Source organism: Copadichromis virginalis, linkage group LG17 (genome assembly GCF_057382275.1).
Source record: "Copadichromis virginalis isolate Kocher_CV1m ecotype Utaka linkage group LG17, C_Virginalis_male_GT1.1, whole genome shotgun sequence".
NCBI classification, from domain to species: domain Eukaryota; kingdom Metazoa; phylum Chordata; class Actinopteri; order Cichliformes; family Cichlidae; genus Copadichromis; species Copadichromis virginalis.
The window spans coordinates 14,206,795-14,231,824 of record NC_140634.1 but is presented as its reverse complement, the minus strand read 5'-3'; the positions used below and the strand labels follow the sequence as shown (position 1 = coordinate 14,231,824).

The following is a 25,030-nucleotide window of genomic DNA, read 5'->3' as shown; positions in this document are numbered from 1 at the left end:
CTGTCCACTGCCAAGGTGCCTTCCCATATGGAAAAGATGTATATAAATCTTATAAAGTTTGTATCTGTCTTGTGTGAAACTTGTATGAAAAGCATACAAGAGTGAAAACAGATATAAGATCCCTTGAAAAATTATGTAATGAAACTTGTATGTTTTGGATACTTACTAAAACAATATATGAAAGTAATGAAAAAGTGGCCACTTTCATGAGTAAATCATATAAGTTTTCACTATTTCTTTTCCATATGGGTTGGTTCACCACTCAGGACCTTAACAGTGGTTTTGTCCTGGTGGTCACTCTCTGTGCATCCAGGATCCGACTCCTCACACTTCAGGAAGAACCTGGGGTTATCTTACCATGTAATCTTGTCACCATGTTGACAGCTCAGTATTACTGATATAAAATATTTCATTTCCAGACACCTGGAGATGGCTACATCTTGGTTAATGCTGCAATATAAAAATCCAAAACAGAAGAGCATTTGATTAAAAGCCCATTCGCTTTCCCATTCTCATTCTTTTCTTTAACTCAATCACTTTTTTTTTCTTCTTCCTGTGCCGTGGGCTTTTTCAGCTGTTGATGTGTGTTGCTCACATGCCTCATTGAATCTTAGGTTGCCCTTGAGAGGTGTTCCGTTTGCACTTCAAAAAGGGTTTTATAAGATACAGTACATTTTAACCTCACTCTTAGTACCCACACAAACACACCTACTCTATACTCACAAAGACATGCACATATAAGATATGGTATAATAGCAGTCCTTAAGTGGACTAAGCCCCAGGCACTTCTTCTTGATGTGTCTAATGGGATATGTTGACTGACAGCCAGACTTTGACCCTTTGACCAAACGTAACATGGTGTGTGTACCTTGGGACACGTATGAAGCGTTTGAAGTGAACCTGACCAAGTCCCAATCACCACTAAAGATTTTGGCAGCTTACGGGTTTGGGGTCAGGGTCAAGGTTGAGTTCACAGGAAATGTATGTTTTCACCATGTTGTATTTACATTATTAATGTTCTTTATGGCCACAAGGGCATACATGTACACTGGAAAAACACACACAGGTGCTATTAACATTTAATTATTCATCAAGGATGTTGTCAAGCCTACTTAAATATTATTCAGCATTTGAAAAAATACTTAAGGATTGTGCTGTGTTTTCTTCTTCTTGAAGGGTGGCCACAACAGGTCATCGGCCTCCATGTCACTCTGTCCCCAGCATCCTCTTCTTTCACACCAACCCTCCGATCTTTCACTACATCCATAAACCTCTGAATTCTTCCTCTTTTCCTTCTGAATGGCAGTTCTATCTTTAGATTTTCGACCCCTCTCTCTTCCTCTCTCTTTTCAATATGTCTGCTCTTACGTCTTTACTTTTCCACCTGTCTCCCTTTCATTCACACACATGTATTCTGACTTTCATTCACATATCTTCTTCATTACTCAGGAACCTTCTCTCTCTTCAAGATTGTCTTGAACAATCTTGTTAAAAATTCCACTGTCCTCTCTCTAACTATCCTCTGTCCTCATCTCTCGCTCTCTTTCATTTTATGCATTCATCAGCCCCTAGTCCTTTTCTCCATCTTTACTCCCCAGCCTCACATACAATTTACTGTAAGCTGTTTCCTTTGTCTTTGCCACCGTAGCTGTATGCCTAGTCTCCCAGAAACTTCCTGACTATCCCCTTTTTTCTTTGCTAAATTCTTCCTTTGAATACTGAATATTTTCATGTTCCTTCTCATTCAATAACCAAGTCTCCTTATCCTCTTCCTCTATCCAAAGGATACGCCAAACAAATTCTTTGGATTTTCCCTCAGAACTACAGCTGTAGTTTTCCAGTCATTTGGTAACTCCACCCTACCACCCAGAGCTTGTCTCAACTCCTTCTTGAACTCTTTGAATGAAGTCTTCTTTCTTCAGCTGCTTCTTCTCTTTTTTTCCGTCTTTCTTGCCTGTCCCGTTTGGTACTCTAGCAATCAGAATTGTTGTCTGAAGGCCAGGAAAGATGCCCAACTGATTTATTTTTTCAAGTGGAGAACATATGGCAACGCCATATTGGTCCACTTGATTGATCTATATTATTATTATTATTATTATTATTTTTAATTTTAAGTTATTACAAATTGGACAGACAATTAGACAGAAAGGGAGAAAGAGAAGGAAAGAAAGGAAGAAAAAAAACAGAGCGGAACGGGGGACAGTAAGAGAAGACACTGACAGAATCCATTGGATCACCTGTTAAAAGAAGAAAAAAGGAAACAAACAACAAGCGAACAGTTCAAAAGGTTTGTCCATGTAACGATCTGCTAGAGGGTGTGGGGAGCTATAGCCCTGCCCCCCAGAGCATGAAGCAGACATGGAGGAGACTCAGGACCGGACATCCACAGGCCCCCCAGGGTCCGACTGTACAAGGAGGACCACTGGAGAGGCAACCGCATCACCGCGACCCAGTCCCAGAACCCCCCCCCCCGAAGGGGCACAACCCTTCAGAAGTGTAAAAATATCACTTCGTACCTTTCTGTTGGGTTTGGGCTGAAATGCTGGAACTAGATAACTGAAACTTTTACATGCACTTTCAAAAACAGTATCAGAAACAGTGTAATGTAGCTGTTCTTGTTTTATACCATCTCATGCATTTGTGCTTGCACTTGGCTGAATGGGAGGATTGCCATTCCTCTGGGCAGCCTGTTTCCCAGGTCAGCTGGATATGTTACAGCTGATAGCACCACTATGATGACGGACGAGGCCACAAGCCAGTAGCCTTCCCCTTTCTCTCCCTCACCACACTCCCTACTCCACAAACCACATTCTCCCCCTTGAACACCCCTCTTTGTGGTGACATCACCAACACGCTGGTTGACAGCATCTGCTAATGGCACTCACCACTAATGAGTATTCATCTAAAAAGATTGTAGGTCCATCATACAGAAATACTTTGGTAGATAAAACATTGTACCACTTGTATCCAAGTGTTAATTTGGTCATGAACTGAAGAGCAATTTGTTAACACCATCTGTCTGTCATCACATTTATTGTAGAACTAATTCTTCATCTAGTTTTTTTTTTTTTTGCCAATTAAAAAAAAAAAACTTTTTTAATCTATGGGAATCAATCCCGGGTTATAAAGAGAATAAATTTACATAATTAAAAATACACACATATCCTCGTGAATTCTTAAAATATTTTTTGATCTTTGAATTTAGTTAAAAAAAAGACTGTAAATGATTAAGGTGATGTCCCCACAGCAGAGAGTGAAATAGCTCCTGTCAGCAAGGTTTAAATAAATCTGCCCAAATACTTCTAATTTATTTTCCCAAACCACGCGGAGCCGCACTATAAGGCCCCTGCTCTAAGGGGTGTCCATCCACACAAATGCCAAAAACAGAGGTTTCTTAGCAGTTTGCTGCTCCAAGGTGATCAGTGTTACTTGCTTCAGCAGTAAGTGGTTTTAATAATGTGCCTACTCAATCCATATAAAGCATTAAACAGACGCAAGCACACGGATCACATGTCCTGAAACAGTGGACATAATAGACCCTGTTTATAATTTTGGTTTAAAAACGGATAAAGATAAACTCTGCCTGTCCTGACAGAGAATGCTTCAAGTATTAAGTGTTACATGGAAAAATGTGAACTTTTTATCATCTGTTGGCACATTTCCCCATCCTTCTTGATTTTCCTAAAACAAGATGCTAAACTTGTTCACATGCAACATAACCTACAGGGCTCACATTCTGCTCATACTTTGTGAGCGGATGATACTGCTGTCTTGGGAGTTACGAGATGCTGTAATTCCAAGACCATGGAATGCAGTTCTCTTGGTAGGGCGGGACATCAAACTCTGACGTCTCTGGCTCATCTGTCAGAGAGTGTCGCTGGGTGTCAAACACGCAGAGATCATATTATCATAACTGTGTTGACTTCCAGTGGGTTATTAAATTGTGGTAACTTGCTTGTTAAGTCTGATGTTAGCATGGCACTGCTGTCTTCTTTCAGAGAGATGGAGCTGTGGGAGTCAGAGGATGAGCCCCAGGGGACGGGAACATGTGATGGCAAGGGGAACAGGCACTGTCAATAATAAGATTTATTATCCATCGGTTAGTTCCAGGGAGGGGGCAGAAGGAGACTGCTGTTCTCTGGAATTAGCCGTCAGGTATGGAGAGGCAGACTGCTGGGTGATCCCTAAGAGGATGCAGGATTGGAGGTTCAGAGTGGTGCACTGTCGGGATGCTGAGCTTAGGATAGAGTGTAAAAAAGAGCATGGAAGACAAGTTTTCTTAAAGTCTAGTCTATGATACGGGGCTCAGTCATCTTAAGGATAGAACTTGAGCTCAACACTTTCAGATCCACTTAAGTGATCTGTCTCTTCATGTTGATGAAGTGGGATCTAAAATGAAAAAAGTGAATTTGTCTGCTGGACTGTTATAATCAGAGGGACGAAGTGAAGGGAAAAAAACCTTGATTTCTGGTTTGAGGTGTTGGTTCACTCAAATTTTCAAATTTTAATGCCGTAGATATGCAAATTGTTATGGGTCTATTTAAGATTTATCCCGTTTCTCTCATGACTGCGTTGCAACAACGAGCCAAATGCCCAAAGAGCAAGAAACACAAAACACCTAAGCAAGAGCTTTTAAAATTAAAAGTAAGTCTGTTTAGCAAGGTTTGGTGTTATTCTAATATTGAATACTAGCCCTCCTCTCTGATGGCTGCTTTTACTCTTAGTTTTTTCAATATGGTATATAGTTCAACTACGAGCATTTCAATTATCCGTTTTGGGATGTGTCTAAATGAGTTATCAGTGTTGTCAAAGGGTCGTAAAATACCTTAATGTCTGAAATGCACAAAACCACATTTAAACTTATTAACATATTTAGCGACAATAAATGACTGAATTTCACCTGAACAACTGAATTGATTGCAAATTCAGTGTAATGGTCTAAAAACCATAACTAAAGCTGCTTGAAAACCACAGACTTTGTGATACCGTTTGCTTGGTTGCTTTAACTGATTGACAGAAAATAAATAAATGCAGTAATTGGTCATGTCATGCCTGATGCTCGGTCTACTTAATAGGGATAGAAGTAGCATTGTTATTATACTAGGTAGACATATACTGTCATTAAACAAACTTTCACCTCTGTACTGGGCCAGAAGCACTAAACAAGAGTATCCTAAGGGATAAGTGGAAAACTATGTTATATAGTTAATGTGGCTCTGACTAGAAGGCAAACCACGTGCAAAAGGAGCGATGAGTGCAGCGTGAGGTGACGAGAGTAGATTATCTGTAGATTCACAGCAGCGAGTCAGTGAGAGATGGATGGATGGATGGATACGAGCTGCGTGCGTCTGCAAATGGTGGCTTCACAGTGTAGGGCGCCACTTGCAAGGCAGGCCACTGTCAGAGGTCTATTAAGGGAAGATGGAGACCCCAGGTGTATGTATGTGAGTAAGTGTGTGTTTGTGTGTGCGTGTATGTGTTCACATGCTCATTGGTCATGGTCCTATAGTGGAAGATTGAAACCCCATTGCTCCAAGAGCCACTCAACCAACACAACCTGCAGTGGTTTACAATCAGAGCAACACCGTCCATCCATCCCTGCTGACATGCACACAAACGAAAACACCAACAGCACAACTCACTATAGATGTCATTAAACAACAGCAGGAGTGGAACAGCTGTGCGACAGCATCTTGGACACGGTTGATGTCATGATGTTTGCAATGAGTGCTTAGAGACACATTGAGGTGTTAGTTGGGAGGGAAGGTAGGTGAAAGTGGGTGTATGAGGTTGCAGGGTGGGAATCGTGGCAGCACCTTTGACAAGCCCTATTTGTCATCTCCCAGGATGCCCAAATAGCTCAGACTGGAGTACAGATGGATTGTGGGAGAAAAAGTGACTAGAAGCCAGGCAACTAATCCTGTACAAATGACTACCCCCACCCATATTCCCCCTCTAGGGCTACCTTTTGTACTGTCTTATTTTTAAGCTAGGTCTTTCTCGCTCTCGCTCTCTCTTATTTTAAATTGACTTAATTTATTTCAGTTTTGTCATGATATTTTAGTTTTTTGACATGACAAAAGTAAATTTAATTCCTGTTTACAACAGGGCAATCACTAATCAGAATGGATCTCAGGATGGAACTACACACACAGAAATGATTGGTCTGTGTTGTTTAATTATTGAACATTATTGAACATCTTGAATCATTTAATAAAAAAATATATGTATTATGGTCGAAAACCTGTTAAAAGAATATTTTTATTGCATTGCTAACAGTATAATAATACCCATAACACTTTATATTGAAAGACTAAAGACCCTACAATATTGGAGAGAAAAAAAGCCTATGAGCAACCACTTGGTGACAGTGGGAAGGAAAAACTCCCTGTTGACAGGAAGAAAGCCCCAGGAGAGCAATGTTCACACTGGGGCAGCTATCTGCTGCAACTGATTGGGAGTGAAAAGCGAAAAGAGGAGAGACAGCAAAGGGAGATGAGACAAAATACAGACTATATTAGAGACATAGTTTAATAATTACTGATACTGGTTTAAGACGGTGAAAAAAAATCACACCCAGTACATCAGGGGAAGCCGCCAGCAGCCATCCGTAACTAGCCCATAAGCATTACCAAAAAGGAAAGATTTAAGTCTGAGCTTTAAAGTAAGATCGTGCTCCATTCCCCAACAGCTTCCGTGACCTCGTCAAAGTCCTTGATCCGAGGTACATAAGCACTTCAGTAAAGTCAAGTTGCCTTGCTTATATGACGCATGCCGGGCCAAAGTAGAGATGGATGTTTGCAGTGTCGTGCATTATGCCTTGATGACTGACTTATGGACGAGCAGAGATACGCCCTACATGAGCGCAACCATCCATTTCATTAACAAAGACTGCACCCTCTATTGTCGCTGTTTACAGACTGCGTACTTTCCAGATGACCACAGGTCAGGTGGTATATCGTGATATATATCGTTATCGTGATATAAAATAATTCATATCGTGATAAATCTTTTTTCCATTGCAGTCAGCTGGCACAGAGTGGGTAATGAAATATTTTTCCCACTGAAAACCCTGCATCCAGTTGAACAGAATCACCTTTTTTTTTTTTATTCTTTACATGTATTATTGATACAATTTGATTGTTGATACAGTGTGAAAGCCTTTTTTCTTTTCTTTTTAACACACCAGTCATGTCCTGTTGCACCCTCTAGCAAGGAAAGGGATGGTGAAAAAATGCTACCTTTTAAAAAATAAATAAATAACAAACTTAAACTGCTTGGTGTACTAATGTAGGGTGTGTGCTTGTGTCTATGATCGTGTTGTAAACCTGTTGTCAGTATTTCAGCCCCCTGCCTCCCCCCTTCCTGTGATTTGTTGAACAGTAAATGTGTGTCTGAGATAAATTCTCCAGCTGATCCAGAGCTGCATCATGGCTGACAAATGAAACCAGCATCTCCGAACAGGACGAAGAATGAGGGGGAGGTGTGGCGAGAGGGAGAGAGGGAAGGTTGAATGAGTAGAAGTGGAAATGGAATCATTTCATTATTCTTCACCACAGACCTTGTGACAGTCACGGTTTGTTATTGGGCGCTAATTAAAACAGCAACAATCCTAACAACTGGCAGTTAAAGACTTGTAAAAGAGGTGATGGGAAATGAGTTCTGCACTGAGTGCATAAACTCGTTCCTAATTCCCCCCTCTAACACCTCTCTTCACTCTTTTCTTTACTCATTAGGAAGACTGAGTGCTGTCGCTGACCACTGCATTGAATGATTGGTAGAAGGGGGAAGAGAGTGCAGATAATGACTTCTTTTTTCTTTAATAGTTTGATTGAATACACTGAGCAACTGACTCATGTTGCATTAAACCTTTTTTTTTTTCTTGTCTGTGGTAGTGGGAGATTGTTGCTTTTTCTTCAAATATCATTAACATTAGCACCATTAAATCCATGCTTGCTGTCAAATTACTTGACATAATTTGTGAAGAAGAAACAGATTAAAAAAACATTAAAGTTAGAAAATCCTCATTTTCTACAGGCAGTCATGGCTGCACTCAGTGATTAAAACGTAAAGAAAATGGGTGTAGGTAACTGAGTTTTACCAGTTTGACTGAGTTCTATTTATGACCACATGTGGTCATAAATAAAAGTGACTAAAGTGTTTTTGTAGCCTGATAGATGATGGGCTCAAAGAACTTTTGATGAAGGTCAAACAAAGTTTCTTCATGCTGCTTATTGCTATCACAGTGATTTTGGTCAGTATTTAAGCCACTGTCATCCAACCAGTTTGAACACTGAATTTCAAAAAAACTTATTTTGAAAAGTAGATTTCACATGAATGCTAAAATTGAATTCAGCAACAAAAGCCAGGTTCAATCTATTTTTCTTCTCAAATCAAATCAAATCAAGATTTATTTCTATAGCACATTTTAAAAACAACATCAGTGTTGTCGAAAGTGCTTCATAATCATCCAAAAAGAGAATGAAAGGTTAAGAACAAAGCATTAACAAGCAAAACAGATCAACAAATAACACAGTGACAAACATAAAAAGCAAGCCAGATTATAGCCAAACTTGTTTGAATTCACTCTTCTGAATAAAAACAATTGCATAACATATAAATACATAAAGCCACTTTTAGCTGTTCCCAGTTACAAGGGGATACCACAAAGGGTAGCTCTGCATGTCTGAACTGGCAGACTTTTATCCCTTCCTGACGTATTGCCAAAGGGGGATCTGTGTCTCTTGCTAGAATTGAACCAGTGTGATTTGATTAGATTAACTCTATTACAGAGTGATTCAGGTCTATATTCAGTGTAGCTAATTGTACTGAATGAACAGATTTTTCCATCAGTGGATTACTTTTTCTTTTTTCTTCCCTTGCATATTCCAGGACGACAATGACAGAATTTATTGTGAAAGAATGGTTCAGGGACCATAAAACATCATTTTCACTCAATCCTTGGCCACAATTGACTCCAGACTTCAACGGCATTGAGAATCTTTGAGATATGCTGCAGAAGACATTATGCAGCAGTCCAACTCTCTCATCATGAATACCAGATCTCGGGGTGGTGGTGGGGGGTAGGGTTAGAGTTAGACTGCAGACTGTGATGAGACCATTGACAATGCTGAATGGTTGAAAAGTTGGCTTGAAAAGGAATGTGAACACCAGCACGTTGACCACGTCAAAGACTCACTCGTAATGTACAGACGAGTAACCCAAACAGTGGTTTTAGTCTGCAGGTGGCATTATTTTAACACAGCTTCAGGCTTCTGCAAAGAAGTTCTTTATGTTGTATTTTCTCTCTTCTCAGTGGCAGAGGCTAAAATGAAGAACCAACTACAGCACAACCATGAATTAGAATACACTACTACATTTTTGACACTAACCCCTGCTGTTATTATTCATTATTGGGTTTTCATAATAAAAGGAAAGTAAAAAGTAAGTAGTTTTTCAGAAAAATACATTTTATAGAATAGAATAGAATAGAATAGAATTCAACTTTATTGTCATTGCACATGCACAGGTACAGTGCAACGAAATGCAGTTTGCATCCATCCAGAAGTGCTTTAGTGATATAGATATATTACAATATATATTAGCAATAATATAGATATATGAGTATATTACAGAAATGGGTCTATTATGGTATGTTATAATGTACACGGTATGAAGTATGTTGTGAATATTCTATAACTATAAGTATGTACAGGCTGTAGTGAGTACAAGCTATGTACAGGCTATGAACAGGATATAAATATGAAAAACTATACAGAATATGAAATAAATAACTTTATCTGACATATTAGTAACGACTGCCAGTAACTACAGAATACAGAAGTGTGATCAACAAAAAAAAACCTTTTAGAGGTATTCACAATGTCTTTGCAATTTACCTTCAGTGCACAGGCCTTTGTAGTGGCTGATGTTGATGTGAACAGGGACTCCAGCGATCCTCAATGCAAATTCTGTTCTCTGTGCGTCAGCCAGCTTAGGCCATCATAAAATAACTTGATGGATAAACAGTCAAGATAAATAAATAAATAAATAACAACACTAGAGCCCCCCAACCCCCTTTCCGATCTCACTGCTCTTATGCCTCTTCTCTGATGGATTTGTAAAATGATATAACGAATGAGACTTAAAGTGAGAAGGAAGGAGGGAGGCTGGGTAGGAGAAATGATGGCAGCGAGGAAGGAGACAGAGCATATGATTTATTAGACTCATAAAAATTCTGCCTTTGTTATTCCCTCTCATTTTTATATGTGAAGCTTATTAAAGAGCACACCTGCCAGAGTTCTCAGACAAACTTATGTGTGTGTATGCACACATTATGCATTCAGAATGATGTCAATGTGCATTTGTTCACACTCACTACCTGGATGCTTAACTCTGGCTTCTGTTTCTTAATCATCCCTGCCCATAGATGCCAACTCTTCCTCCCATCGTAACCCCGCCTCCCAAAGGGTGTTCAGGACACGCTACAAGATGGTGACCCATCTGGGCTCCAGTGCCATGCAGACCCGCTATTACAACCCAGCCCTTTCCTGGCGTGCCAAGAGGCTCCAGTCTGCCAGGTAATCCACGTTATCAGATACTTCCTCAGGTCTGGCTTTAATGTGATTCAGTCTCTAATATCTTTCAGTGCAGAGTGAATCCCTGTCTTTTATGTTACAGTCATGTGTAGCATGAGTGGTAGGGGTCGAAAATTTATGGTGTTCATTTTTACACAGTAGATAACCCAGAGAATAAACCATTTACAATAGTGTGCTCCTCACATTAATTTATACCAGCAGGGAACACATCAAATCCAAGACGGATACAGAGAGAGAGAGGGAGCTGGGTGGTTGGGTGTTTTTATTTATTTATTTATTTTTTAATGTCATTGCAGCCCTCATCTCTCACTTTTTCTTTATCTTCATTCATCAATCTTTCATCTTTGTCTTAGTACTTCTGAGTTCACAGTGAATGCATGTTAATTGGACTCACTGGTTTTATCATTCATCTTTTTTTGTCCATCAAAATTGTCATTAAAAATGCAAACTGTTTCATTTCCAGAGTCACAAAGAGATCTCTTTATTGGTGTTTTCAAATAGATTCATTGTATACCACATTTGAAAAGTTGGAGCCAGAAAGCTATGTCAGTTAATCAGCTAGTCATTGCAGCACCCATATTTTAAGCCCTCTAACAAAGAGAATGGAGGTTGTTTTGTGTCTTTTTGATATGGTGCTAAGAGGAGGTCAAACTCCTCTTTATGTGATGTGATATCCAAGGTTTTGTCACTGAGAAAAATTCACTCTTGAATAATCTTTTCATAACCGAGACTTGTAAGCTTAGCTTAAACACTGAAATCCCTGAAAACATGGTTGTTCCAAGGTTTTCCACAATTATGTTGTTGCCTTGGTTCCCAGGGCGATGGTGGTTGGGTGAGGTTGTGTATTTTATTCTAAATGCGACTGGGATTTACAAAATTAACATGTTATGTTAAAGAACAAGTGAAACTAGCAGTTCAGAAAAAAATCAAGAAACATTTTCTCATAGACTTCTTCACAGTCAGACCTCGTTTTAAAATTAGTGGGTTCCCCCCTGCTGGCCAGTTTCAAGAATGCATGTTTAAGACGCCTAACACTAAGATCTAAAGAATAAAGAATGTGATATATTTTTTTTATGTGTGTAAGATTATGTCCTATGTTTTTTGTTTGCCAAGACTTGGAAGAACAGTTTAAATATAAACCATAATTCAATTCTCTGGTTTCCTAAGAGTTAGATTAGGGGTGGTTTGAAACCGAGATGACATATCTGCTTCATTTCTTTGTTGCAGTATATGAGGTTAACTTGTTTTGTACACATAGAAAGAATAAAGGTTTGGCCCATGCAAAAAGTTTCAGTTTAACATAACAAAGTTTAGAAAGAATCAAGTTCAACTTTATGCCTCTGAATTACATAGTGTGTCACAGACCTTAGTGAACAGATTTCATGCTGCTCTGTAGTGCTAGAAAGGAGTTCGATATGTCTACAGCTGTCACTGTTGGTAAGTTCAACAGTGCTGTCTTTGTCATTTAGATTGTGCGATCTTGTAATTTGTTCGCGTAGCCACTTGTAATGAAATAATTTTGTGTATTTGTTTTGTGTGTTGATGATGAGCAGAGTTAATTTGTGCAATCCAGATTTGGTGAAACAGAAGACCCTGGACTGTGGCTGGACTCAGCGTCTGGTGACTTATTACTATTCATTTAGCTGCTGCAGTAAATATTGATTCATCAAGGGATTTTCAATTTGAGCCCCCTGACATCCTGTGAAATATCACCACATGTGTAGAAGTGAGGAAAGAGATAGGGAGGGAGGGGGACCCATCGGGTCCCCAAGGAGACTCGTACCCCCACCCCACCCTCATACCTGCTCCTTTTTTATGCTTTATCTATCTGTTTAACTCCAAAGACCACCACCACTTTTATCAATTTGAAGCTATTGAGTGCAGCATGAGCTCATATTCTTTGCTCTTAACTACTGAGTACTCCTCTTCATCTTTGGCCTATCAGACCCGTTGGTCTCGCTTCATACCTTCTCAACTCTTATCTCTGCCTGCCACAGCTGCATCTTAGAAAACATACCATACATACCGTACCTGACCGCTCAGTAGTCCAGAGGATCCCAATGTGTTCAGATAACCTGTAGAGAAAAGCCATTGATTAGATATTTAAAAGTGATGTGGTACCATTTAATTCATTTTTGACATTCTTGTTAAGACTTAATTCACTGATATGCATATATTAAAAAAAATATATATTTTTTTTTTGTTTTTTAAGAAAAAAATCTAAACACATTTTCCCCTAAAGTTCTGTCTGCATTCAACAAAAATGATTTCAAGGACTGAACATAAAGCTTGCCTAAATAGCATGCACTTGTAGGCGCATTTATCTGTGGTTTGGTAAAAGTCATTGAGAAACATTTCTTATCTTGTCCAACAAAAATAAAATAAAGGTGAACTTTGTGTATCATATATGTTGAGAGTCAAAGTGTCACTGAGTTCCAGGCCGAGATTTGTGAGCAATGTTTTGGTTGCCTTAATTAAAAGCACAGGGATGTCCTGGATACTATTATTGTTCCCACTGGCCTCTGTTCCAATCACCCATCCTAGCATTGACTTGTTTAAACTTTTGAAAATTGTTCTTGGTGACACATTTTAGAATGGGTACTAAGAGTGTTAAAGCTGAAACATGCACCTGCAACACTGAGAATATTCTGCTTCATGGGCATCTTGCATCCCCTAAGGATTTTTTGAGGCTGATGATGGTGCCTCTATTGAGAAGGGGGGGGGGGGGGGTTGCTTAAGGAGTTTAATTTAACTAGTTTTACTTAGTTTTTGGTTTTAAAAAACAGTTTATCTGTAAATATGTGACTGGTAAAACTGATTTTATTTTTTTAAACTTGTCCTTCTCGTCCATTTAGTTGCACAGATGTCTTGCTCCCAGGCCCACAGGAAGTGAGGTTGCCTCTGCCCAACATACCATTCTCTCTCCTAGTTTTAGCCATAACAGGCATGGTGTGTGATTTAGAGCTGGGTGACAGTTTGAAGGGGCGGGGGAATCGGCTGCAGTATTTCAGGCTCCACCACCAGAAAATAGATATAATCTCAACATTAACTCCATTAATAGTATCAGGAGTTGAATTAAGAAAGCTGTAAAGCATGCACTCTGGAGGATAAATTACAGCCCAACCCTCCTTTCATCTCCCTTGCTATTTTTCTCCCCGCGAACCACTCTTTAATTTTCTGTCCCCCTATGTTTGCTCTGTTGCTGTTCTTTCTTGTGTTTTATGTCTTTCTGTTTGATAAAATTTCATGTCAGTCTTGCAAATGCCTCCATCTTTCTCTTCTTTATTTCTGGCATAAATGTTAAGGCCCTCATGCATATACATACATACATACATACATACTTTTGTGTATATATGTATGTATATATATATATATATATATATATATATATATATATATATAATATGTACACACACACATCTGGTCCGGCGCTCATCTCCTTTAGTGCTTCAGTATTGATCAGTACAGGATGTAAGAGACTGGGCAATAAAGTGAAGCAGCGCTCCCTCTTCTTCACTTCTCTCTTCTTTTCCTGCATTCACCACCCCATTCATTCCGCTTTATACCGCAATTCATTCCTTTGCTCATTACTTATCACATTAGTCATCCACCTCCCACCATACAGTTGTGTGTTAAGATTCTCTTCTGCTGCTTTTTAATGCTGAGTTCTCAATAAATATGTTTTATTGTTACTTTCTACACTACAGTCAGTTCCCCTTACGTTGGATTTGAAAGGATCCTGATGCGTAACTCGGCTACTTTGGTTTCCTTTAAAAGTGTGAAGAAGCAATGCTCTCGGTTAGAATTAGCCAGACAACTGTTTTTGCTGTGCTCTGTTTCAAGGGTAACTGTTTCCCAATATGAGCTTACTAATGCTGGGGTTGCAGACAAATAAGACAAGGGCAGCATTATTCTGAGCAGTTGCGCGACCCTCCAAATTCTTCCTTGTCACTAAAACAAAAGTCGGATCATTCATCAACGGCACCGGTAGTGCTGAATCGCGCTCTCCTTTATCTGTGCATTGCATGGTCAGAGCACCGCACATACACACACCTGCATACACATATACAGAGTCAGACATACTGGATGGTCTCAAGAGAGTTTCTTTGTAGCCTTGCCCTGTCCTCTAGTTCTCTTGTTTTTTCACACCATATTTTTTACAGGTTTTTTTTTGATGAGTTTAAGATCTTTTACTGTCTGTGACCTCCAATCTTTATTTTATGCTTTCTAGCACACTTAAAAGTGTAAAGATTACATAAACTGTGCTTCAGGGCTGAACAAATTTGTTAATTTGTAGAACTTCAATCTAAAAGTAAATTTAATTGTCCTATAAATTAATCAAGCAAAAACGCCTCCCCATTCTCTTTGAGCTCCTCTTATGTCTGTGTAATTTTAATTTGTTTGTGGTTTTGACTGTTATTGTTCTGCTAGTTATAAGATATTTAAAGAAAATTTTATTTTCAGTTGGTTTGAGAAATTGATTATCACATTTTTACGCACCCCGGAAAATGATATTTTGAGATTTTAGCAGTTCTGTGCAGAGAGAGAGATGAAAAAGAAATGTAAACTCAAACCACAGTTTGAAATAATTTTTACTAGTCACAGAAAAAACTTGTTGGTATTGCAGGCAGGAAAAAAACTGCAAAGTACAGATTTTTATCTCTATCTAAGCTCTCCCACTAACAAAGGGGCGCTGCTGCTGACACATGGTGAAGTGAACAAAGACCGGCATGGATTATTTCATTGTCACAGTATCTGAGCCGCCTTGTAAGCTGTCATCGGATCTGTGAGCTGCATCAATTGGCTGTATAAGTGCATTGTACAGATGGAGATAGCTGCTAATTATTATGAAGGAAGGACCAATAGAAACAATTTCACTCACCAAAACTGAAGCATAACTTCTTTTTATCGCCTTACCATAGCAAGTCATATTATTTGTCAGAATATGTCATTAAAATGCTCCAAGAAGCACCAACAGCACAAACACAAACTAGAAAAATTTGCATTTCCTGCGAAAATGCAGTGTGGATGCCTTAACGGCTGAAGATATCTGCTGAAAAAAGCTGAAAAAGTTGAAAAAAAAAAAAAAAAAAAAAGATATGCCCTGAGCAGGATTCGAACCTGGCCCTCCTGATCAAAGGGCAGCTATTTATCTCACTGAGCCAAACACTTTCTCACAAAGAAAAGGTGGAGAGATTGACAATTGTGCTAGCAGAATTTGGGCAAAAAAAAGGGGTGAAAATTCTGCTGAAAAGAGTTCCATCAGCAGAATTTCTGCTGAAAAGAGGTGAATGAGCAGAATTCTGCTGAAAAGAGGTTTTTGCTGAAAAAGAGCTGATAAAGTTTGGATTTGTGCTGAAAAGGGGTTAAAAAAACTGAAAATTTTGCTGAAAAGGGGTGAATAAAATGAAATTTATGTTGAAAAGAGTTTAAAAAAAGTTTAACTGTTAAGTGAAAGAAATGTTGCCATAAGCTGGATTTGAACCCAGGCCTCCCAGTCTGAGAACAGATGCTTATCTCACTGAGGTAAAGCACAGCTCAGCCCATCATGCAAAATCAGTGACCACATTGATAATGTGTTCCATTCATTTCAATGGTCAAAAGTCATAACACACATCAGCAGAAATAGCAGAATTTTTTAAAGTTTAAACATAGCATTTCTGCTAAAACTTAGTATTTATACTAAATAATATTTTTTTCCTGCCAAATCATAGCATTTGTGCTGGAACACAGAAAGTTCCACCAAATCATACAATTTGTACTAAAACATTATTTATGATTTAGCAGAAACATTGGGACTTGGTAGAAATACTATGATTTACATGAAATACTTTGACTTAGCAGAAGTACTACAATCTAGGAAAAAAGTACTAAAGCATAGCAGAAATTCTATCATTGAGCAGAATTACTAGGATTTAGAAGAAATACTAAGATTTGGCACAAACACTGATGTGGCTCAAGAACCTTTATTGTGCAGTTATACTATGATTTGGAAGAAATACTATACTTTGGCACAAATACTATGATTTGGAAGAAATACTATGTTTTAGCACAAATACTATGATTTGGCTCAAATACTATAACTATCCTCGGTCAGAAGGAGAGGCTGACATCCAGGGATTAGATTACCACAGGTGGAGTTTATTGCGGTCAGATGGATGGTACAGGGAGGTATGGCATACAGTAGGAGGATGTGGAGAGGTGATATGGTGTGGTTTCTATGATTAAGAACAGGGTATGCATTACAACATGCATACAGATTAAAGATTAAGAAAACTGGTAACAAATTCCTCCACTACAAATCAGTCTGATGCCACTTTTTACAGGGTTCCCGTTTACTAAGGCACTACCCAAAAGGCGCCACAAGAGGGCACTCCAACACAAGAGATGACCTATTTACACTGATGCACTTAGTAAACAGCCCCTACTTAGCCACTACATAATACAGTGATATTACAGTATACAAATTCACACGAATACTATGATTTGGCAGAAATACTATGACTGAGTAGTAATACTATAACATAACAGATTTCCTAAAAAAACCTATGAAATTGCATTAATTCTATGACTTGGCAGAGATACTACGTTTTAGCACAAATACTATAACAACGCAGAAATACTATGACTTAGTAGTAATACTATAACATAACAGTTCAATGTTCTTGCACAAATACCACAATATGGCAGAAATACTATGTTTTAGCAAAAATACTGTGATTTGGTGTAAATACTACGATTTGGCACACATACTATATTCCGCAGATACACTATAACATAACAGATATTCTACGACTTAGTAGTAATACTATAACATAACAGAATTATTAATTGGGCACAAATACCACGATTTGGCAAAAATACTATGATTGGGTACAAATACTATGATTTGGCAATAATACTGCATTTTAACACAACTACTGAGATTTGATTGAAATACTATGATTTAGAAGAAATACTATGACTCCATACAAATACGATGCTTTGGCACAAATACTGTGATTTGGCAGAAATACTATGACTTAGTAGTAATACTATAACATAACAGATTTCCTAAAAAAAACTATGAAATTGCAGTAATTCTATGACTTGGCAGAGATACTACGTTTTAGTACAAATACTATAACAATGCAGAAATACTATGACTTAGTAGTAATACTATAACATAACAGTTCAATGTTCTTGCACAAATACCACAATATGGCAGAAATACTATGTTTTACCACAAATACTGTGATTTGGTATAAATACTGCGATTTGGCACACATACTATGATTTGGCAGAAATACTATGCCTTAGTAGTAATACTATAACATAAGAGATATACTATGGTTTTGCAGACATACTATGTTTTTGCACAAATACCATGATTTGGCACAAATGCTATGATTTAGCAGAAATACTATGATTGGGTATAAATACTATGATTGGGCAGAAGTACCATGTTTCAGTACAAATACTATGATTTGGCAGGAATACTCTGGTTTAGCAGAAATACTCTGATTTAGCAGAAGTACTATCTTTTGGTAGAAATTCCTGCTAAAAGGTACTATTTCTGCGTTTTAGCAGAAATACTGTAATTTGGCATAAATACTATAATTTGGGATAAATACTATGATTTGGCACATATAATATATTCAGCACATATATTATAAAATAACAGAAATATTTGGCCCCAAAACCATGATTTTGCACAAATACCATGATTTTGCAAAAATACTATGAATTGGCAGAAATACTATGATTTAGCAGAAATACTATGATTTGGCAAAAGTACTTAGATGTAGTAGAAGTACTTTGCTTTAGCAGAAATACTATGATTGAGGAGTAATACCTAAACATAGGAGAAATATTGATACACAGACACACATACACAGACAGTAAAGGGAACAGGAGCTGTGGAGAGTCTGGGCTTGGTATATGTAGGTCAGTTAAATTAGCTGCACCTGCTGTAGTCAGCCCTTACACACACAGACACAGAGAGAGGTGTGAGTTTTCTTCAGTGTATTTCTGACATTCAGGATTCCCCTCGAACAAATGGCCATAATTTCCTAACCGTAGAGGTTAGAACGGTCATTCAGGCATCGTTTTATTCAGAAGAGATGGGGGAATCTTCAGGTCTTCATAATTCAGAGATAAAACATAAATTCTTAAAGATATATGACTTGTAATACACTGTAACTGAGTAGAGGCGAAGCAAAAACTGCCTTGACTTGCGCTCAAACAACCTTTGGTAACTCTAAATCTATATGGAGCATCAAAATCATTCTTTCACCGTAAGAAACAGCAGGCTTTGGTGAACAGTCATGGAAATTTTCAGGGCTCTGTGGAAATCCATCAAAAAGATATGACGAGAGAAAAAAGTGGTTCATTTCCAGAGATTGAAATCTGATGAAATCTGAGCGAGGGACAAATTTCCTACCCTCAAACAAGTCCAACTCATTTCAGAACGGTAATAGGTGAGAAAGAAATTCTTGAATTGTGAGCGTCAGGAGTGTCTGAACATATACGGGGACAAGCCTCATGTCTTAACTTCGCTTCGTTAAGGAGATATGACAATTTGAAAATGCCTCTCATTAGAGAAATCCAGCGGTGATTTTGAACAAACTCTCCATTGAGTTTATATGGAGAGTTTTCTGACTTTGTGTTACTCTGAGGAGATTTGCAAAATATCTATGAGTCCCACAACAATGATAGTGACATTTTCTGAAAGCCAGTAAAAATACCTACGTTTTGGTGTATAATTTGTGGGGCTTGAGTGGAAATTGAGCGAGTAGCAAGAAGTTGTTTGGACATGAAGAGAAAATTCAAACAGTTTCACTGTCCCCTCTGAGTTAATTGCATAGCAACCATAGCAACGCATGTATTTTCTGAAAAATCACAATTTTGCAACTGAAAACTCAAAGAGGGATAAGATTAAAACGGTAGAAGATCTGAAAAAGCTGAATCATACAGGAATAGCCAAATCATTTGAGAACATTTTAAAGTTTGAATGAAGTTTCTAGGTGAAAGTATGAGGCAGTAGTTAAGTTTCAAAGACAAGAAAGTTTTAGCAGAATTGTGGAAGTTTCCCATTCATTTCAATGGGACAAATTAAAGGAAAAAAGTGTAATATTTTAAAAAGTATAATAGTAATAAACACCAAAAGTCATAGCCGGCATTAGCAGAAAGAGCAGAACAGTTTAGAGTTTGAACGGTGAAAATAGCACAAAAATTGTGGAAGTAGATCCACGGCAAAAAGTGTACGGAAACACCCGGAATAATAATAAAGAAGAAAGAGAAACAGGATCTCAGTAGTGTGGATGCCTATTAAGGCATCCACACAATTACCAGAGGTGAGACCTAGCAGGCCCTGTGCTGGACCGGCAACATCCCCAGTGACAGCCCTGTGACAAAGCCTTGAGAGCCTCAAGTGGCCATTTAAAGAACTGCAGTTAAATGCTGGCTTCATTTTTTGTGTTCTCTGGAACTTACTATTATGTTATTTGTGTATAAACAAGCCATGTGTGAACCAGTGTGACTCATTATGTGCACTTCCGTGTGTGCATGCAGTTCAGAGCTGCTCTCATTTTGTCTAAGAAAAGACGTTCTTTTGAGATGTTTTGTCTTGGTGTTGCCAGACGGTTTACCAGCCCAGTCTTCAGCTTTGAGAATGGACTACATTACCCCCAAGTGTCCTTAAAGATGAATTATAAAACCCACACAAGATTACGCTCATCAAAAATGAATCTGTTACATCACAGTGCTGCCTACTTAAAAGTAACTCATTAGTTAATATTTTCATCACAAGAAAATGGTATTGCTTTTTCAGAACTTCAGCACCAGCAACATTTTCCTCCTCCAATGTTGTAGATTAATTGAATCTTTTTAAATGGACTCCTGTGAAAAAACTATTCAAATTCAAAAAGCACTTTATTACAGTAGCAACTATTCTATATGCGTAGCCTGACTGCTTTCATAGGAATTAAAAGAAAGAAGAAAAAAAAGAGGATAAATAGCAGCCATATGCTGTGTTATCAAAGGCGGCATGTGTGTTAAGTATCAGTAAATATGGCACCTTTATCTAAAAAGGAAAGAGTTTTTGTAGTTTTCTCATATAGAATATTCAGGTGTGTGTGTTAACACAATGACACAATATTCCCAGGAGTGGACATCCCAGTGTCTTCACCCCAAGTTCAGACCAAGCAGTGCTGAAATAAATTGCAGAAAAACCCAGTATCTAAATCTCTGACTCAGTTAGCACGTTAAGAGTTAAAGTTCATAACTGTTTATAACAATTAGAACAAGACTGAATATGTATGGTCTTGTTTGGAAGTGTTTCTAGAACACAACCTCTTCCTTCTAAAGACAACATGGAAGCAGGGCTTAGCTTTGCAGAGTTGCATCCATCTTCCTCCTCTCACCCCTACCCGAGCCTGGCTGAGTTCTGCCATAGGTCTCTTCCTGTTAAAAAGGAGTTTTTCCTTCCCACTGTCCACAAGTGCTTGCTCAGTGGGAGTCATCTGATTGTTGGGGTTCCCTCTTTATTACAATTTATAGACATGACTGTTATTATAATGAACATAAGGATTGAACAAAGCTTGAACAGATCTTAGTTTGCAAGATTAGAGGTGTGTACATCAAACAGTTATAATTTTTGTGCCAAAGGGAAGAACTGCTCTGTGATGGGGATGGCACACATGAAAGTAGTCATGCACAGACATGTGAAATCACTGGGACGATTGCTCTGACACTTAGACTTGTATGAACATATGAACCCGGTGAGAGAACATCCTAACGTCACCCCTTGACTGCAGCCCTGTATCAGGGTTAACTGCCGTCTGTGTTAACTGTTCATGTCATATCCCCATTAACCTCCATTGTGGCTCCCTAGGCCACCCAGTCCTTGTTTAAGCCTCCCTGGGTGGCAGTCAGTGCTCCAACATTAGCCTCCATTACAGCTCCCCTGGCTGCAGTTGCCCTGTGTAGGGCGTCCACTGATCTTGTATCAGTGAAACTGAGTGTCTGTGCTGCTGAGTTATGGCACACAGTCTAATAGAGCGTGCATGTGAACACAGCTGATGGCTGATATTATTTGCAGCAGTGCAGCAGCTCTGCACGTGTTAAGCATCCATGTCAGTTGTTTTGTGCGCGCCATGCGTTTGGGGTAACCCTCTCTCTCTTTTCTGTAATGGGAGGCATGAACTCTCGCTCTAAACCCATTTCCAGCCCATCTGAAATACGGCAGCAAATTACCTCCAGCGGCGCCCTGCACACTAGCCCAATCCGCCCCAAATAGAAGTGACAGGACAGCGCAATTTATCGCCATAACCCCTGCACCGCCCCACCACAACCCAGAAGCTCCACACACACTGTGGACTCGCACGTACAGATGCCGCACACATACACAGGCCAACCGAGGGACTCCTGAATCTTGAACCTGTGTGCAGAGGCCTGCGATTTTGTGTACTATACATACCATAGTAGGAATGTGTTGTAATTCTGTGTGTGTGTGTGTGTGTGTGTGTGTGTGTGTGTGTGTGTGTGTGTGTGTGTGTGTGTGTGTGTGTGTGTGATCTCTACACTCAAGTGTAGGGGCCAACCGTGCTGCTCTGGCCCCCTGCCCTGCCTATTATCTCATTGATTTCCTTCTCTCCTCTTTTCAATTCTCTCCATTTCCACACTACCGTCCTTTCCATTAGAGGAGCAATTTAACAGAGTGCTGTGACATGGGAGAGAGAGAGAGAGAGAGAGAGAGAGAGAGCGAGAGAGGGGGGACTACAGGATGGGAAACATAAAGTGAAGAGAGGGGTTATACTGAGAGAGCTGGGGAGAAAGGATGGGTAAAAGAAAGAGGGTGAGCGGAAAGTCTTCTAGCAGATGGTTTTCGCTCAAAGCAATGCATGAATGAAAATTTTACAGTGTATTAACTGGGCTGAGTGGATAATTCCAAGTAGCAATAAACCAGAATTGGGAGTAATTTGATTTCCTCAAATGTTTCCTTATACCATCTATTCTTCTTTTATTTGAATCCCTCTTTCTCTAAGGAGTTTCCTTCAGAGCCGTCTTCGAGCTCCCCACGACAGACACCCGTCATCCACCCAGCAGTGGAGAGGAAGCAGCATGTGTTGGATTCGTGGGTCCTTATACCGTGTGTCAGCCAATAAGCTGTCCCGCACCGTAGCAGCGAACATGTCCATCAATCGAACAGGTATATGTGTTGTGTGTTCAACAACTTCTGAAGTTCAAAGAGGACTAACAATTCACACAACCACCGTGGAAATTTATAATGTGCCTGAATGAGCCTGCCTCAGTGTTTTCCTCTCACAAGCAGATGTCAAATACATTTTCCTAATTAAAATATATTTAAAAGAGACTTAATTTCCACCATTGTAATCTGAGTATAACAAGGGCACAAATGTGACCGCTTGCTTCACATTGTATTTAAATTACCAAAAAATGGCTGGGCCAGTATTAGGCACTATGTTCACATTTTCCCCTCAGTTCTTCCTATGCTGAATGACACTGTTGTCTTTTTTTTTGATTGGTTGCCACTTGCAAAGAAGGTTATAAGGTTATAACAGGAGGTGGGTAAAGCTACTGTTGTTTTGAGAGTGGTCCTCTCCTCAGCCACTTCTCCTACAGAGACATGGAGGCATGCCCACCCAACCCAAGATATAATCTCCTCAGCATATTCTGCGTCTTTCCTCGGGTTCTCTACCAGTTGGACATCCTAAAATGCTTCACGTAGGGGGTGTCTAGGAGGTCTTTCAGTGTGAAGGAGTCCCTCCCAAAGAACCAAGCTCTTCCCCTGATTTCTATGACGGAACCCAGACACCCTTCAGTGTCTGGGGAATGCTCATTTTGTCTGCCTATCTCATTCTTTCAGTCACCGTCTAGAAGATGTGGCCATAGGTGAGGGTAGGAACATAGATTGGCCGGTAAATAAACCGCTTTGTTTCCACACTCAACTCTTCTTGCCTCTCCTCTTCATTTGTTTTCTAGCTGCAGAAAATTTAGTTCTTAAAGTACAACACTTCTCACTGCTATATTCATGGTTTGGACATATTTCAGTTGACATAAAATTATACAGATTAGATACCCTGCATTTAAGACATTTAGTCCAAGAACATGGCAGTAAGTGTACAGAGAGTGTATATTCACATTTGTGGCTGTAGCACCGTTCACATATCCTCTAACAGACTTAGGGGAACTGGCTGGATTTGCCATCTGAAATAATAAAGTTGTCATCTGTCAGAGAGGTGAGGGGGAGGGCCTGGAGAAGTGAATGGGGGAGATTAAAGCCTGGATCTGCCTCCACTTTCTTCCTGCTTCTCTACCTCTCTTTTACACATTCTGCTGTGACTAAAGCTGCAGGTGAAATTGAGAAGCTCCAATCAGTTCAGCTCGTGACCAGCATCACAACACAAATTCATGCATCTAGAGACACGTCTCGGGTGTCTTCCAAGTAGGAGTTGTGATTTCACATCTTTGTAGCAAGCTTCATATTTGTTCTTGGTACAGAGCCTCCGGACTGTAATTCAGAACACACGCTTGACAAGAGACTTAACAGCCAGAAAAATGCCAAATTTAGAGGTCTGAGTAAGATTAACTGCCGTTTGTAACCACACCCTGCCCATCTCCTTGTCGTCTTATTCATTCCTCATTTTCCTACACTATTTGTGGCGTGCATTGGGTACATAGTGTTTGTAATATTCTCAGACAGAGCTGGATGACGCATTTGGATTTGGCACTAATGCGTCAAACCACCCGAGTATAAATAACCAGTCACATATTTAGTTTTTATTGCTTCTGGCTATGCAAAAGCACATACAGATAGCTTCCTTTCTGTCATATCTATTGTAGATACTTTGAATACTTTAAAATTACTTTAAAATTGTTACATTTAATGCAAGACTTAACATCAGAACAAAGCATTTTATAGAATTATAGTAAACAAAACCAAAAGCTACCCTTAAATCTTCATTTATATATGTGCTGATGTATTTATTACTAGGACGACTAATTGCTTGTAGATGGTAGACATGAAGAGAAATGGATTAGAGACAATCTTGAAGGAAGAATATGTGAATATTGTTGTGGAGGTGAAGCATGTCAGACAAGATCATGAGTTTGAAAGGGTAATGTTGAATGTTGCCACTGCATTGGCACCACAGATTAGATGTCAGTCAGAAGAGAGAAAGGAATTCTAGAGTAAGTTGGATGAAGTGGGAGCGAGTGGTGATTGGAGCAGACTTTAATGGACATAAAGGTTCAGGAAGGAGTTGAAACTGACTCTGGATGGTAGGGAAGACTTACCAGATAGAAAAAGATGGAAATGTGTTAACAAGTGAAGAGAGGTTATTGAAAAATGGAAGGAATGCTTCAGGGAGCTGATGCATGACTAAAATGACAGTGAAGAGGGTGGCTTTTCAACAACAAGGGTGATGTGG

At 39.2% G+C, this 25,030-nt stretch overlaps 1 protein-coding gene across 2 annotated transcripts in view; it reads left to right on the top strand.

Annotated features, from left to right (window-relative positions):
• The window catches only part of zc3h3 (zinc finger CCCH-type containing 3), an 81,841-nt gene that overhangs the window by 35,652 nt on the left and 21,159 nt on the right, over nucleotides 1-25,030 (top strand). For both annotated transcript variants that reach the window (XM_085437598.1, XM_085437597.1), the window contains exons 4-5: nucleotides 10,430-10,580; nucleotides 22,625-22,788. In XM_085437598.1, the coding sequence (XP_085293724.1) occupies nucleotides 10,430-10,580; nucleotides 22,625-22,788 (315 nt within the window). The remainder of the gene's footprint in view (nucleotides 1-10,429; nucleotides 10,581-22,624; nucleotides 22,789-25,030) is intronic.